The sequence below is a fragment of the Echiichthys vipera genome, assembly GCF_963691815.1.
Source record: "Echiichthys vipera genome assembly, chromosome: 11".
Classification (NCBI taxonomy): Eukaryota; Metazoa; Chordata; class Actinopteri; order Perciformes; family Trachinidae; genus Echiichthys; species Echiichthys vipera.
The window spans coordinates 4,653,048-4,670,674 of NC_139836.1; the positions used below are offsets into that span (position 1 = coordinate 4,653,048).

A 17,627-nucleotide genomic window follows, 5' to 3' on the forward strand; every position below is an offset into this window, starting at 1 on the left:
GTCTTTCCTGTCGATGAAAAGTGTCTCACTGAAGAAAGAACGGGTTCGGTTGCTGCTGTTTGTTTTGTTCGACCCGTGAATCTTATTTTGAAAGGGTGTTACGTCAGACTTAACAGCTCCATAAAATACAAAAATAATAATAATGTGTCTTGTACATTTCTGATTTTTTGGTTTTCAGGACATGATCTGACTTCCCCTCACTACTTTAATGAACAGCTTTATTAAGCGTCAACACACTGAACATTAGAGGAATAATAAAAGTAGAATTTTACAGATGGACTTCAAGAGGACTCTGTTATTATTCATTCATTCATCTTCAACCGCTTATCCTGGAGTCGGGGTCGCGGGGGTGCTGGAGCCGATCCCAGCTGACATCGGGCGTGAGGCGGGGTCCACCCTGGACAGGACGCCAGTCTATCACAGGACACATAGAGACGAACAGAGACAGACAACCATTCACACCTACGGGTGATTTAGAGTCATCAATGAACCGAACACCTGCACGTCTTTGGACTGTGGGAGGAAACCGGAGAACCCGGAGAAAACCCACGCAGACACGGGGACAACATGCAAACTCCACACAGAAAGGCCGAGGTCGGGATGCGAACCTGTGACCTTCTTGCTGTGAGGCGACAGTGCTGACCACTACACAATTAGTTATTATTATTTCCTGTTCCATTCTGTATGTTTTGCATGTGTCATCTTTCTGTACACGTTCATTTTATTATCATAAATATTGGTGTAATGAAGCATTTTATGGTTTAAGGAAGTCTTGTAACTCCATCAGGACACACACACACACACACACACACACACACACACACACACACACACACACACACACACACACACACACACACACACACACACACACACACACACACACACACACACACACACACACACACACACACACACACACACACACACACACACACACACACACACACACACACACACACACACACACACACACACACACACACACACACACACACACCCCTCCTGCATATTTAACACTCGTGTGTGAATTATTTAGTGAAGTGGGACACTGCTGGAGTAGTCGGCCATCAGGGTAAAAACAGCAGGCAGAGAGAGATACAGTTACTGTAACACACACACACACGCACGCACACGCACGCACGCACACACAAACACTGGTGTAATTAAAGGTACAGACCTATTAAATCAAATTTAAAGGAAGAAGAGTTAATATAAATAAAGAGTTCAGTGTCAGTTACTCATTAAAAACACTATTAAGTGACTTTGTTTCCCGTCATCCGAGTGCGTAAATACAGGGCTATATGGACGATATGGCCTAAACATCCCCATTTATTCTAATAAACAAATTTAAATATATAAATGCACACAAATGTGATGTAAGAAAACCTTCATAATTCACTTCATTCAAAGTTTGTTTGTGCTCAGATTTATGAAAGTGTCTCGAAGCTCTTGTGGATCAGACTCGTCCGGCCTGCAGCTCCTTAATGCGCCTCTTTAAGCATCAGTGTGTGTGTGTGTGTGTCTCAGTCTCAAATGGAAACAGAGTTAAATGTGAAGTTCTCATCTTTATCCTCCGTCGTGCTGCTGCTGATTTCCAGTCTCAGTTGGTCTTGTGAGACGCTCCATTGTTCCCCGTGTTGACAAAAACTCTGTGACCTCGCTGCTTATGAAGTCACTGAGACTCCCGCTAAGTAATCACACACACACACACACACACACACACACACACACACACACACACACACACACACACACACACACACACACACACACACACACACACACACACACACACACACACACACACACACACACACACACACACACACACACACACACACACACACACACACACACACACACACACACACACACACACACACACACACACACACACACACACACACACACACACACACACACACACACACACACACACACACACACACACACACACACGACGACGACGACGAGTTCTCAACGGACAACAACAGCAGCAGCACAGACCTGAGTCTTCAAACGTGGTTAAACTGAAACTTATCCAGATCAAAAGATCCTGTTAACTCCTGTGAAGCTAGTTTGATAAAAATGAAATAAAATTGAGCATTTTTTCTACTTAAAGTGTAATTCACGCGCAAAAACTTCCCTTTTTCTGCACTTACACACATCAAATAAGCCATGGAGACAGTTTTTTTTCCATCTAGGAACTGTTAACAGAGAAATCCAGGAGAGTCGCTAACAGCAGGACGTGGCTAACAGTGATTAGCTCGGGGCAGCACGGTGAAGGCATTCAAAGGTCTTTTTTAACCACTAATACTGCTGAAAATAACAGCAAACCTCTGCAGCAGCATGAGAAGAGTCCCTACACACAAAACAAAGCAGCAACAGCGTAGTTAGTGAAGCCAGAGTTTATTAAAAGAGTGTTTTAAAGACTTACCTACTGGCCCCTGTACCAGCTCCTCTCATAGTAAAGTCCATTACAGTGGATTACCAAAGTCAATCCCAAAGGAAGCACCCTTTGGTGCTTTGTTGTGTGTGTAGGGACTCTTCTCATGCTGCTGCAGAGGTTTGCTGTTATTTTCAGCAGCATTAGTGGTTAAAAAAGAACTTTGAATGCCTTCACCTTACTGCCCCGAGCTAATCACTGTTAGCCACGTTCGGCTGTTAGCGACTCTCCAGGATTTCTCCGTTAACAGTTGTTACACGAAATGTAAGTGCGGAAAAAGACCCTCGGATGATTCTACACTTGAGCGCTGAGGAGGCACCTTCAACCAAACCTAACAAATGAAACCAACAACAACAACAACAACAGCGTAATTGTCATTTTACCACTTTCCTATTGATGAAACTGTGTCTCACTGAAGAAAGAAGTGATCGTAAAAAGGTTCACAGTCGTCCTTTGGACCCAGAAATAGTATTTTGAAAGGGTGTTACGTCAGACTGAAAAGACCGGATAAAGAAAGGCGTCATCTGCAAACAACTTTACGTTCCGGGTAAATCATGAAAAGTTTGGCCTTAAAGACTCGTTTCTCTCTGCTCAGCTGCAGAAACACTCAAATACCAGCGTTAGGGAACTGAAAAGACTCGTGTCAGAGCATCAGTTATCAACTCAACATCAAAACATTCATCCATTCATCCGTCCGTCCTCCTACCTGCGAGGGCTTTGATGCGCGAGCGCTCAAACAGCCGCGCTGAGCTGTTCTCGTTGTCCCAGTCGTCGGCGTCCCACCGGTTGTTGACGCCATCGTTGCTGTACTGCTGCTGGATCTCCATGTGGTCGAACTCCGCCGCTACCGACGTCATCTTGGCCTCGCCGAGACTCCGCCCCCACCACCGCTGCCGCCGCCTCCTCCGAGTCCTTCCACCTGCCGCCTGTTTACGTTAGCGACGGGAACCTCAAACACGCACACGGGCGCTCTCTCTCAGTCCGGCTCTGAGTGGCAGGCCGAGAAGCTCATCCAACACCTGCAGAGATCAGAAGAGGACATCAGGAAGAGACGCAGCGTTAGGGGATCGTTCGTACATTTCAAACAAACACTGAAGGAAAAGTTTGTTTCCAGCGAACGGTTCTTGTCGGGAAACAGTCGCCGTTTTAAAACATGGCGTCAACGTGTGAATGCAAACAAAAGAAGAAACAAGGCGATGGTTCGGGTTCAAAGTATTAAGTTTGTTACAGGTAAATTAACAGAAACGTCTGTAATAAAGATGGACAGGTCCCTTTTAAAGTGAAGCCAGAACATCTGGACCGCCCCCTGGTGGCCTGGCTGCAGTATGGATCCTAAGCCCCGCCCCCTCAATGTTAGCGGATGGAACAAAGATGGATTCTGTCAATGGAGGTCGTTTTTAATCACATGGTCAAGTTTTTGTTTTTCTTGCACGTAGGGGTGGAAAATTACTTAAGTTAATAAATAAGCTAAATAAATTAATTATTAGCTTCCCTTTAAACCGGCGGGAGGAAGTGGAAACACGTCATCCGTCTTTATTTACCGCCTATAAAAAGACTTGTATTTGTGATTCGTCAGAAGCCAAAGTACTTCAGCACAAAACCCGTTTCCCTCAAGATGTAAATGAGAAAATGTTTCAGTGAGACGCGTTAGCGACACTTTGCGTTTAGACCCAAACACGCCGCCGTCACGCATGTCGCCTGTGTTTCAGTCATTTATGTCACCTAGAACCAAAACTCGTGACACAAACGGCAAATTATTACGGCTTAAATACAATATGTAACCACAGCGACAGCCTGGAGTGTCAATCGTGGTCGGCCTCGATTGCCCTTACGAATGTAAGAACAGGAAGAACTGAACACCACTCTCCACAACACTGACGGCTGAATACTGCTTTCATACGTGCATTTATCCAAGGGATAAATAACTCACATCAGATATGAAGAGCTTCAAAGTGTAAAAAGTTAAGTATAGTTCAGGTCTCTAAATGCTCAGACTAATAGACTGAGGGCGCCCTCCCACTGTGCCTCCGTCCCGTGCCCCGTGCTTTAGGGTCCTTGTCCCCCCTCCAGGCCCGTTTGTACTCACACTACCTGGGCCTCGGAGAATGCTTCTTGCTGCCTATACGTCATCACGCCGTAACACGTCACACGCATTGATGACGTCATGGCGATGCGTGGCTTTGTTTCCAGATCTTTCCGTAGACCTCTGAGTTTTTTTCGTCTTGTCGACTGTTTTTGAATCTTTTCATCGACCAAATCTGCAGTAAACACTCCACCTCCGCATCACACCAACGTCAACCTTTCACCGCCATTGTTTTAAATGTCCGCGCATGGTCCCTCCTTCTTTTTTCTACGTCCCAACAGGCGCACAGGAAATGACCTCAGAGCCACCGTAGGCCTCGTGCTCGTACACGTGCGCACGCTCGTGCTCGTACATGTGCAAACGCGCTTTACTAAAGCCCACCTCTCCCAAACGGGCCATGGACGGCAAGCGTGCCGCTCCTAGACGTGGTACGGTTGCACTCACACTGGTCAAAGGAACCAGACTTTACCCGTGAAACGTGCTTGGGCACGGTACGGAGGCACAGTGGGAGTCTGCCCTTAAGAGCCTACTCACACTGTCCTTCTGTCCCGGGCCAAAACCGTTTTTCAGCTAAAGCCTAGTACCTTTAAGCAGTGTGAGTGCACCCGCTCTGCGCACAACTGCGGCCAGTTGAAAGAGGTGGGCTTTAGCGGAGCCGTTTGCACGTGTACGAGCACGAGCACGAGCCCTACGGCAGTAACGTTATGTCTGCCTGTTCGGACATGTAAATAGAAGGAGGGACCATGCGCGGACATTTAAAACAATGGCGGTGAAAGGTTGACGTTGGTGTGATGCGGAGGTGGAGTGTTTACTGCAGATTTGGTCGATGAAAAGATTCAAAAACAGTCGACAAGACGAAAAAAACTCAGAGGTCTACGGAAAGATCTGGAAACAAAGCCACGCATCGCCATGACGTCATCAATGCGTGTGACGTGTTACGGCGTGATGACGTATAGGCAGCAAGAAGCATTCGCCGAGGCCCAGGTAGTGTGAGTACAAACGGGGCTGGGGTGCGGGGGGAGAGGGAGGGGGGACAAGTACCCTAAAGTCCGGGTCGCGGTCCGGGAGGACAGTGTGAGTGCGCTCTAAGAGCAGTTCTTATCCTAAAGCTCTAACAGCGCTTAACACAGCAAATACTTTTACCTATGATGGTTCATGATGTTCAGGGTCTCTGCAGTCTACTGTGTTTTGTTCTGTCTCCTTAAGCTGCTACGGTGTGTGTGTGTGTGCGTGTGCGTGTGTGCGTGCAAGCTAGTCGTTTTAAATGTGTCTTTTCTTTTTGATGCTTTTAATGTGAAATTATTTCTGCACTTTAAAGGATCGTCCTATAAATTGCCACAATAAAGACAAATAATTAAATTACATATTTTCAGTTTGTCTTTGCAACTGTCAAATTAAATAAAGGCTGCTGGTGATCCAATGAACAATAAAGAAATATTCTGTATAATTAATGAAAAATGATGTTAAATCTGATTGAAATCTCTCATTTAAATGCAAATAAATTCTCTTTAGTGCTTTAAAGTCTTACTTTTGTTTCTAAATGCTCACAGAGAGCCTTACTGTTTCTTCTTCTGTGGTTTTAACGTTATTATTGTTTCTGTCTGCTCTCGTTTTTACTGTAAAGCATCTAAAAACAGGATTTTATTGTTGTAACCTGCAGCAGTTATTACGACCTGACAGTTGATTCCCTTTATATTAACGTCACACGTGTGTTCACAGAGAGAAGCTGATGCAGAAACAGTAAACTCGACTTTATTGGGAAGAAGGAGGAAGGAAAAATGGAGGGAAATGATAGAAACCATGAAAACAGACGTGTCACGTGACCACGGCTGTGCTCTGTGATTGGCTGCAGGACGTCAGAGCCTGAGTGTGTGTGTAAACTGAGAGAACGGCTCCCCCCTCTGGTCACAACACGCTACTACAACACCTGAGACACACATTCAGGAACATTGAGATGTTATTAAATAGATGATTTAAATGTTATTAATGATCATGTTTGTGTCAGGAGGGATGAAGCCGTGCACGGTTGGATGATTCCCTGAGATGATTCAGAGTTATTAGCATTAATAATGAATAGTCTGCTCATTAGACGCGGTGAGTGATGCAGAATAGGACGCAGGAGCAGGAGGGGACAGCAGGTGGAGCAGGTGGAGCAGGTGGAGCGTGAATGACGGCGTGCGGAGAACAGCAGAGTTAAAATGGTTTTGTGGTACGGAGGTTTGTGCGGCGCCGTCGTCCTCACGCAGACGGGGACGACCGCGCTGCAACGTGTGAGGAGGAGGAGGCTCAGTGACAAACATTTATTCTGGAAGTTTCTAAAGAAACTGCAAAACTTCTCATTACTTCTCCTTTTTCAAGCACTTTAAAGGTCCATTTTTAAGCTTTTGCAGCGACTCACAGTTGTGGTAAACACCATATTTCTATGAAGAATTTACATATTGAAAAGTATTATTTTCCCATTAAAATCAAGTTAAAAGAGGTGGAATTACATAAAGCATTTTTATTTCTTGGTTAAATGAATGAGTGTGTGTGTGTGTGTGTGTGTGTGTGTGTGTGTGTGTGTGTGTGTGTGTGTGTGTGTGTGTGTTTGTCTCTGGAGAAGTGTGACGGACATTATCTCGCTCAAAGATTCATTTTAAAAATGATCTCATCCCTCTGTCCTCACGTGACACACTCCAAAAACTGTGTCTGTGTGTGTGTTGTCATGACTCCATGTCTGGTGTGTGTGTGTGTGTGTGTGTGTGTGTGTGTGTGTGCTTTATCTCTTCTGAATGAGTGCACATTGTGTAGCTGCACTCCAAACACACACACACACACACAGGGTCCCAGTGGCGCCGTATTTTTAGCGTAGCAACACAAGCAGCTCCAGCCTGACTGGTTGTTGAGCTGCAAGTGGGTGGACGCACGCACGCACGCACGCACGCACGCACGCACGCACGCACGCACGCACGCACGCACGCACGCACACTTTTTTTAAACTAAAATAATCAATCGTTTCAGTCTGAAATTATGCACATCTACACCCAGAGAGAGGAGAGAGGAGAGGAGGAGGGAGGAGAGGAGAGAGGAGAGAGGAGAGGGAAGAGGAGGAGAGGAGAGAGAGGAGAGGAAAGAAGAGAGGACAGAGGAAAGAGGAGGAGAGGACAGAGGAAATAGGAGAGGAAAGGAAAGAGGAGAGAGGAAAGAGGAGAGGAAAGGGGAGAGGAGAGGAAAAAGGAGAGAGGACAGAAGAGGAGAGGAAAGAGGAGAGAGGAGAGGAAAGAGGAGAGGAAAGAGGAGAGAGGAAAGGAGAGGAAAGAAGAGAGGAGAGATGAATGAGGAGAGAGGAAAGAGGAGAGGAGAGATGAAAGAGGAGAGAGGAAAGAGGAGAGGAGAGATGAAAGAGGAGAGGAGAGAAGGAAAGAGGAGAGGAAAGAGGAGAGAGGAAAGGAGAGGAAAGAAGAGAGGAGAGATGAAAGAGGAGAGGAGAGAAGGAAAGAGGAGAGGAAAGAGGAGAGGAAAGAGGAGAGAGGAAAGGAGAGGAAAGAAGAGAGGAGAGATGAAAGAGGAGAGGAGAGAAGGAAAGAGGAAAGGAAAGAGGAAAGAGGAGAGGAGAGGAGAGATGAAAGAGGAGAGAGGAAAGATGAAAGAAGAGAGGAGAGAAGGAAAGAGGAGAGAAGGGAAGAGGAAAGATGAAAGAGGAGATGAGAGGAGGAGAGAGGAAAGGACAGGAGAGAGGAGAGACAACCGGGGATCAAAGCTTCCATGAACGACTGCTAAATGCAGGAAAGACTCTCTCACTGTGCTGTGACACGTGTGTTCAGTTTCATTTAAGACTTTTTTTACTTTAACTCTGCAGTTTAAATAATCACATTTACATTTACACAGGTCAAAGGTCAAAGTGTGTAAACGTGTGAACAGAGCGAGCGGACGTGATGACGACTTCCGTCTCACTGCAAACACATTCTGCACAAAGTTCAAATACATTTATATATATATAATATATATATATATAATTACAGTTATATATATTCAATTCTCTGAGTCCTCAGACGCCTCAGACGGACGCTGAGCTGCAGAAGCTGGAGGCCAAACGCCACCTGAAGGCGTGATGATGTCACTACAGACAGGACGAGAGGGCGAGAGAGAGAGAGAGAGAGAGAGAGAGAGAGAGAGAGAGAGAGGTTACTGTGTGTGTGTGTGTGTGTGTGTGTGTGTGTGTGTGTGTGTGTGTGTGTGTGTGTGTGTGTGTGTGTGTGTGTGTGTGTGTGTGTGTGTGTGGTGAAGTATTTATAGACAGAGAGAATGGAGAGATAAGGGCGGAGGGGCGGTAATGGATGAAAACAGGAAGGATGGAAATAGAGAGAGAGATAAAAGGATGATGGATGGAGAAAAGAATAGAAGAGGAGAAAAGAGGAGAGAAAAGAGAGAGGAGAGGAGAGGAAAGAGGAGGAGAGGAGAGGAGGAGAGGAAAGAGGAGGAGAGGAGAGAGAGGAAAGAGGAGAGGACAGAGGAGGAGAGAGGAGATGAAGAGGAGAGAGGAAAGGAAAGATGAGAGGAAAGAGGAAAAAGGAGAGGAAAGAGGAGAGGAAAGAGGAGAGGAAAGAGGAGAGGAAAGAGGAGAGGAAAGAGGAAAGGAAAGAGGAAAGGAAAGAGAGAGGAGGAAAGGAAAGAGGAAAGGAAAGAGGAGAGGAAAGAGAAAGAGGAGATATTCTTTGATGGTGGATGATGATCAGACTCTAAATGAAGCTTCACTGTTTCTGTTTCACATCTTTCACTCTCCCTCTGCTCTCTCTCCCTCCTCCTCTCTCCCCTCCGTCTCTCGCCCACGTCCTCCTCCCACCTCCTCTCTCTCTCTCTCTCTTTCCTCTCCATCCCCCTGTTCCTCTCGTCCTGTCAGCACTTATGTTTCTTTTTCATTGTAACACGTGAACAAATGTCAAAATAATCAGGAGTGTGGGACGCGTGGGACGCCATTTCACCCTTAGTTACTGTTGCTACGGCACACACACACACACACACACACACACACACACACTTTTTATTCCACTCTCAACTCAATTCATAGACACTGCCCTCACCGCTGCCGTTTTTTTATTTATTCATGTATATATTCTTATTTAGTTGTATTTACATATTTTTATTTATGTACATTTTTATTTTATTTATATTTTTTATTTATTCATGTTTATATTTTATTTATATTTGTATTTATTTATATATATATTTGTATTTAGTTGTATTTATATATTTTTATTTATGTATGTTTTTATTTTATTTTATTTATTTGTATATATTGTATTATTTAGTTGTATTTATATATATTTATTTAGTTTTTTATTTGTGTGTTTTTATTTACATGTATATATTTTTATTGAATTGTATCATACATTTTCATTTATATATTTTTATTGATTTATTTTTGATTGTATTTGTTTTTATTGATACATTTTCATTTATGTATGTATTTTTATTTAATTGTATTTGTATCTTTTTTTAAATTATATTTATGTTTTCATATTTTTCTTCATGTATATATTTCATCTAATGGCATTTGTATGTTTTTATTTATTTATTTGTATTAAATAAAGGTATAATAAAGATTTTTAGCCCGTTGCTTCAGACACATTTTTACATTTGAATAAAACACTTTGCTTCTCTCACGTCTCTCTCTACACGTCTCACCTGTTCCACCTGTCGTCCTGTCTCATAACAAAACACCTGACGTACGTTAATAAGCATAAATAATAAATCATGTCACATATTCAGGGTCCCTGCACCTTTAAAAGGTCAAATTCAAGCACTTTTAAGGTCTGTTTTCACGGTTTTCCAGCACCAGAGTGGTAAAACACATATTTCTACACATAAATATTCAAAATTATTATATTATAATTATAAATATAAGGAAAAGACATTAAATTAAAAGGAAATTCTACAGGAACCTGCTGTGAAAGAGATGCAGCTACATTTTCCAGCACTTTATCCAAAATTCAAGCACTTTTCAGGGGTTTCAGGCCTTTTTCCCCCACACCGTCCCGTTCCCCGGATCATCAGTGCAGTAAAGTTTCCTCTCTCTCAAATGTTTCATTATCATCAGCAGTGAATTATGTTTTCCTTTTCTCTCCCTTTGGGTCCACCGTGACGGACGGGACATTATCGAGTCCAAACCGCACGTCTCCATGGCTACAGCTGTCCCAGCTCGCATTGTGTGGGAGCCCACTCGTCAGGCTGCCGTCAGCGGACACAAAGACGCTCGGCTGGAGCTTCAGGGGGAGAGAGAGGAAACTCCACCGGAGAGAAAGAGACGGTTTACAGCGGAGAGGAGGACTGAGACGTGAACGCTGAGCATCAGGAGACGTTTCCTGCACTTTTAGAAAATCTAGTTCCTACACATTGATTAACACTCACACTGTCCATCCGTACCGTGCCCCAGCACGTTTCACGGCTTAAGCCTAGTGCGTTTGACCAGTGTGAGTGAAACCGTACCACGTCTAGGAGCCACGGCCCGTTTGGGAGAGGTGGGCTTTTGTAAAGCACGTTTGCACGTGTACGAGCACGAGCGTGCGCACGTGTACGAGCACGAGGCCTACGGCGGCTCTGAGGTCATTTCCTGTGCGCCTGTTGGGACGTAGAAAAAAGAAGGAGGGACCATGCGCGGACATTTCAAACAATGGCGGTGAAAGGTTCACGTTGGTGTGATGCGGAGGTGGAGTGTTTACTGCAGATTTGGTCGATGAAAAGATTCAAAAACAGTCGACAAGACGCACAAAAACTCTGAGGTCTACGGAAAGATCTGGAAACAAAGCCACGCATCGCCATGACGTCATCAATGCGTATGACGTGTTACGGCGTGATGACGTATAGGCAGCAAGAAGCATTCTCCGAGGCCCAGGTAGTGTGGGTACAAACGGGCCTGGAGGGGGGGACAAGGACCCTAAAGCACGGGGCACGGGACGGAGGCACAGTGGGAGTGCGCCCTGACCTGCAAGTTGCACTTTAAGTTCAGCTGTCAGACAAAAGTCCACGAGCCACGACGCCGGACAGAATCTCTTAACCTGCCACCGCCAGATGACTTCCGTTCCGCCTTGACATGCCTCGCTCCACTCAACCATCTGGGATCACTCCGTAAAAGTGATTACAGGGTCCGCAACAAAAAGGTCGGGCCAATCAGGAGCGCCGGGCGGGGTTTTATAGATGTGACGTAGCGCAGAAACGGCTCGAAAGGCTTTTGTTGGTGGAAACCATGTCGACTGTTATGGTTGGCTTTTTCCTGTCGCTCTCATCAGCGTCACAGGTTGGTTTCCATGGGAGCACGTCAGTTAAGATGGCGTACAAGTGGTTTATCCAATCATACGCAAGGATTTTTTAACAGGCCCAGCCTCCTGAAATCACTTTCTAATGGAGTGAGACAAGAGGAACCACATCCATTTGGAGAGAGTCGGGTTCAGAATCTCTGACCTCGTGTCCAGAACCGGATGAGACGGACTGAAGCTCTGTGACAGACGGATGTCCTCCGTCACGTGTGCAGAAGAGAAAGAGACGGCTCTCAGCCTTCATTTCTCTCTGTTTGTAACGGCCTTCAGGACAATACTGAAAACTCAAGTATCAATTGTTCACCATGGCAACAAAACCCTGCAGAGTCCCGAGCAGCGTCCAAACTCCCACGTAGGACGAGCCGCCCGCCCACTGATGCTGCTGATGCCGCTCCGCAGAAGCACATCTCAGCCTGAACTCTCTACCGCACACACACGCACACACACACACGCGCAAGCACACACACACACACACACGCACGCACACACACGCACACACGCACGCACACACACGCACTCACAAACACAAATATATATACATAAAAATATCGGCATGTCACATTTTGGAGATAGTGGAGACTTTGGTGCTGTTCTGGACTCTGATGCACCCATCACTCTGCAGTTAGTGTCCTCACTGAGCAGAGGGTGCTGCTGGGAGCCCCTTCACTCTGCAGTTAGTGTCCTCACTGAGCAGAGGGTGCTGCTGGGAGCCCCTTCACTCTGCAGTTAGTGTCCTCACTGAGCAGAGGGGGCTGCTGGGAGCCCCTTCACTCTGCAGTTAGTGTCCTCACTGAGCAGAGGGTGCTGCTGGGAGCCCCTTCACTCTGCAGTTAGTGTCCTCACTGAGCAGAGGGGGCTGCTGGGAGCCCCTTCACTCTGCAGTTAGTGTCCTCACTGAGCAGAGGGTGCTGCTGGGAGCCCCTTCAATCTGCAGTTAGTGTCCTCACTGAGCAGAGGGTGCTGCTGGGAGCCCCTTCACTCTGCAGTTAGTGTCCTCACTGAGCAGAGGGGGCTGCTGGGAGCCCCTTCACTCTGCAGTTAGTGTCCTCACTGAGCAGAGGGTGCTGCTGGGAGCCCCTTCAATCTGCAGTTAGTGTCCTCACTGAGCAGAGGGTGCTGCTGGGAGCCCCTTCACTCTGCAGTTAGTGTCCTCACTGAGCAGAGGGGGCTGCTGGGAGCCCCTTCCCCGTCCCAAAGCACTCCCAGGCGCCACTTTCTCACTACATTTAGAGACTTTTCACAGCTTCTTAGAACTGGATTTAGAAACAGAGCCTAGAGCAGTTTAGCTCCTTATTCAGAGCATCAGGGAAAAGGGAGAAATCTGTGCTGGGCCTCATTCAGTCCCATGCATGTGGCTCAGAGTCCAGTTCAGTCAACAGTCTCTGGGTCCGTCTCTGTCCTCTCACGCAGCAGCACTGTTGGTGTTATGTGACGCCGCAGGGTCAGAGGTCGGAGGTGGGGCGATGAGTCATCCTTTAACAAAGTCTGAGGTTGGCCTTAGGCGTCCATGTTTAGTCCTTTTTAGGCCAAAGGACAAAACATGGACGCCAAAGGACTAAACATGGACGCCAAATGGGTAAACATGGTTGCCAAAGGAGTAAACATGGACGCCAAATGAGTGACCATGGACGCCAAATGACTAAACATGGACGCCAAATGACTAAATATGGACGCCAAATGACTAAAGATGGATGCCTAATGACTTAAGATGGACGCCAAAGGATTAAACATGGACGCCAAAGGCCATCCTTTAACAAAGTCTGAGGCTTCACCGTCCAGACCACAACGCCATGGAGGGCGTTTTCAAATCCTCCCTGTCTGGGACCCGGTTTCTAAAGATCCAGTTTTCAGGCTCAGATAACGCCCGCTGCTGTGGATGGTCGACTTAACCAGACGAAAGTTGCGTGGTTACAGGAAAACGCGTCTTATACATGAATAGATATGTTGATTACACACAAATGACACCGCATTACTACCAATTCTAAAACACACAGTTCTGTCCAAGGTCGCTTCAACCTTCATTGGACTGTTCCGTAAAGAAAACACACACACACACACGTACACACACGTATATTTAGGCCATGTGAGTGTGTGTTGGATGAGGAAGTCATCCATCAGCCTCCTCTGCAGTGTTATGTAGGCCACTCAGAGCCATGTAGGACAGCAGCAGTTATCTGACCCGACACCATCAAACTGCATCAAACACGGCGGCTTCACGGCGGCGGGATGCAGCTGCCGTCCACTCGCCGCCGGGAGAGTGTAGCACACAGGTCTGAAGAGGACAGGAAGTAAGAGAACAGATGCTGGATCTGCTGCAGTGCAGCTGTCAGAAGAGACTTCTCACAAACTCAATGAGCAATGCTAATATTTTCCTCTGTGCCTTGGTGTGAACTTAAAATATTAAAACTATGGTTTATATTGTTCCTGTTATGCTTTTATATATTTTCTGTATTCAGGGCCCGAGCACCCACAAAGTCCTTGAAGAGGGACCTTTTGAATTTGCTCCTTTTATTCTTCTTCTTATTATTTCTGTTCTGATAAATGAATCAAATATTTAAGAGCTTTATCATTTTTAAAAACGCACCAAACTTCACAAATAATTCAGGAGTGAGGGAAAATCATGTATTTCATTTTTTCAGAAATAGGCGCCCCCTAAAAAACAGCCCCGACCCCCAGATTGCCGTAGATTTATGAAAACCAGGAGGCATGTAAAACTCATCCACACGTACAAAAAAGCCTCTTGGAGCGATATCCCAAACTCAACAGGAAGTCGGCCATTTTGAATTGTATGGCCATTTTTGTCCATTCGCACGTGTCATACTTTGAGGAACTTCTAGAGTTTAAACAGGAGCCACTTCAAACTCAACCGGTATCATCTAAAGACACATCCGATCAAACAATACTTTCTATTTTTTCAAAGTTTGGCCTTTCACCGTCAAACAGGAAGTCGCTCTAACTTCAACATTGATTGTCCAATCCGCACCAAATCTCCCCAGACATGATGATGATGAGTCCAGACCTGAAGACCAACACAAGAGTGACCAACAGCCACAGCGCCACCTATTGGCAACAAGAAGTCAACCTAACGACAAAATTCATACCATTAACATCAAATTTTTGCGTTTTTCACTTGACGCAGAGCAACAGAAAGGAGTAAAGAGGAAAGAGGAGTAAAAGAAGCATCTATGTAAAAGTAGAGAAACCATCGCTAAGCAGAGGAGGAGGTCTGAGACTCCACTTATCTCCAGTTTACAATGCTGCCCTTTCATCCCTTCATTCAACAATCCAACCTCAAAGAACAACTGTTCACAAACGTCCTCCTGTGACTCCAACGACTGTCGTTCAGACTCAATAGAGCACTAACCAAGTTCAGACCAACTTCCCACCAACGACTGGACCAGAACCAGGACCAGGACCAGGACCAGGCTAGGACTGGACCAGCATTAACGAAGTCCAAACCAACTTCCCACCAACGACGGGACCAGGACCAGGCTGGGACTGGACCAGCACTAACCAAGTCCAAACCAACTTCCCATCAACGACTGTCACTCTAACGAAGCTCGTTGGAGCACAAAGGGCTCCCGTGACATCATCGGCCTTGTGAGAGGTTAAATACCTGGATCTCCACACCAGTTAGTTGGACCAGTCCCAGCCTGGTCCTGGTCCTGGTCCAGTCCCAGCCTGGTCCTGGTCCAGTCCCAGCCTGGTCCTGGTCCTGGTCCTGGTCCAGTCCCAGCCTGGTCCTGGTCCAGTCCAAGCCTGGTCAGATGCGTACATGACCTGATGAAGCCTCTTGGATGAGAGGTGAAACGTCTTCCTAGACAAATAACTAAGTCCAGTTGCTTTGAACTGAATTGCTTTGGGGATAACGACGACCTGGACACATGAGAACATTCACCAGCTTGTGTGTTTAGTACGCGCTCTCTAGTGCCACACAGTGGACACGGGAAGCGCTGCAAGAGTTGCTATAGATCGCCGCGGGGCCGTTCATCACTCATCACTCGCTGCTTTAATTTTCTATATTTTTCTACAATTTATTGTTTCTTAGTTTGCTATGTGGTCAGATATCAATCCATCCACACCGACACTCCTCCCAGAGTTCATTTGCAGCTGGACATTTGTCTTCAGTGTGTTTATTGATGATTTATTCAACCCGTTTTCTGCCCGAGCCAATCGGATCCGCCGGTCGCCAACAAACAGCAGTGATGTCACGTTAGCCACGTTAGCCGCAGTGAGGCAGGCTAACAGCGCGTTAGCACACATGATAGCAGGGTGACATCAACCACTAACTACACTGTGCGACACCTTTTCTTTGTCATCCAGTTTTCCATCAAACCGTGGGCTCAAACGCACGAGTTCAGACGCACTTCAGCAGAACCTTTAAGACCCGAGACCTGCACACACTTCAGATTACTCCTCTGACAGTGTTTGTTAAAATGACAGAGTGCAGACGTGTCATTATGTCTCTGCGACAAACTGGCACATGAACAGCATCTGTGCTGCATCATCACGACGAGACAAAAGGAGCGTGGGTTCTTCCTGTGTGATTACGACGACACGCCGACCTCTGCTGTTCATAATCAAACGCTTTACAGCAGGAGAAAGGCTCTCGTTCGGTCTCTTTGTGTTCACGTTGCCGATGATTTGGTTCTGAGTTTGAAAAGAACATCCTGTAAATATCGTCTCTGACGGCGTTACGAGCTCTGCAGGACAGCCGACGTCTCTGCTCCGTTTAATTAGGTTATCTGAGAAGGTTAACGGCTAATACATTTAGGGGTTGCCATGGTTACACTGATAAATCAATAGAACCAATGGGCCGAACGTACACACAGACAGACACACACACACACACACACAAACACACACACACAAAGCCCTGCAAAACAATTGTTTGCTCATCACTGAACAGCAGAAATCATAAAAACTCATCCGTTCTGTCACTTTGTCCTGTTTCCATTCACTTCAGTGACGTTTTAGTGCTTTTAATCGTTTATATTCACACACATAGGACGCAGATTTCCCCTCTTGCACCAGCCTTGTCCAACAGGCACAAGATGCACAAAGCTCCCTGACATAGACTGTCCCCTACAGTTCGAGATTACGATTTGTCGAAGTGTCACTTTTTTGCACCAGATCCGAGACGTTCGGACTCTTTTATACGACAGAGGACGAGTATTCTTCTCTCTGTAGGTGACTACGTGCTGGGAGCCAACGTGCAGCCTCAGCAGAGTCTCTCTCTCTGAGCGGTGGTGACTAAGCTCTGGCAGCCTGTCCCCGTCCTTCCGTCAGAGGACAAACTTGCGATGCAGAGCCCTGGAAACACGACCCGCGGCTGCATCATCGGATGCACACGCCCAGAGCACAGCACAAATCAATGAGGTCAGGGGAGTCCATAATGACACAGAACTAATACAAAAACAACAATCTGACCTCTTAAGTTACAAAATAAAAGCTTCTCTTACAGCAGGGGGGTCAAACTCAGGCCCGTGGGCCAAATCTGGCCGGTGGTCTATTTAAATTTGGCCCCAAAGATCATATCAAGGTTCTGTGAGAGCTGGCCCTCGAGTATAAAGCACATCCACGTCTACTTTTCTGTTAACAAACATGAGCATCCATGCTACCAGTCTCTGCAGATAAACTTAATCCATCCCTCCCCAAAAACGACCCAAAGAAAGATGGAGGACAGGAGCTTTCAGCAGATGATCTATGTCTGAAGGTAAAGAGCTGTTTGTCACCGTGGCTGTAACTAAAGAATCAAACAGAAGAAACACCAGGACAAGAACAAGGAGCTGCACTGGAAAGG

The 17,627-nt window shown here is 46.2% G+C and overlaps 1 protein-coding gene across 1 annotated transcript in view; it reads right to left on the bottom strand.

Annotated features, from left to right (window-relative positions):
• The window catches only part of LOC310953469 (spectrin beta chain, non-erythrocytic 1-like), a 129,391-nt gene that overhangs the window by 80,864 nt on the left and 30,900 nt on the right, over positions 1-17,627 (bottom strand). Inside the window, exon 2 of the mRNA XM_083922509.1 lies at positions 3,156-3,468. Coding sequence (XP_083778635.1) covers positions 3,156-3,306 — 151 coding nt within the window. The 5' untranslated portion in view covers positions 3,307-3,468. The remainder of the gene's footprint in view (positions 1-3,155; positions 3,469-17,627) is intronic.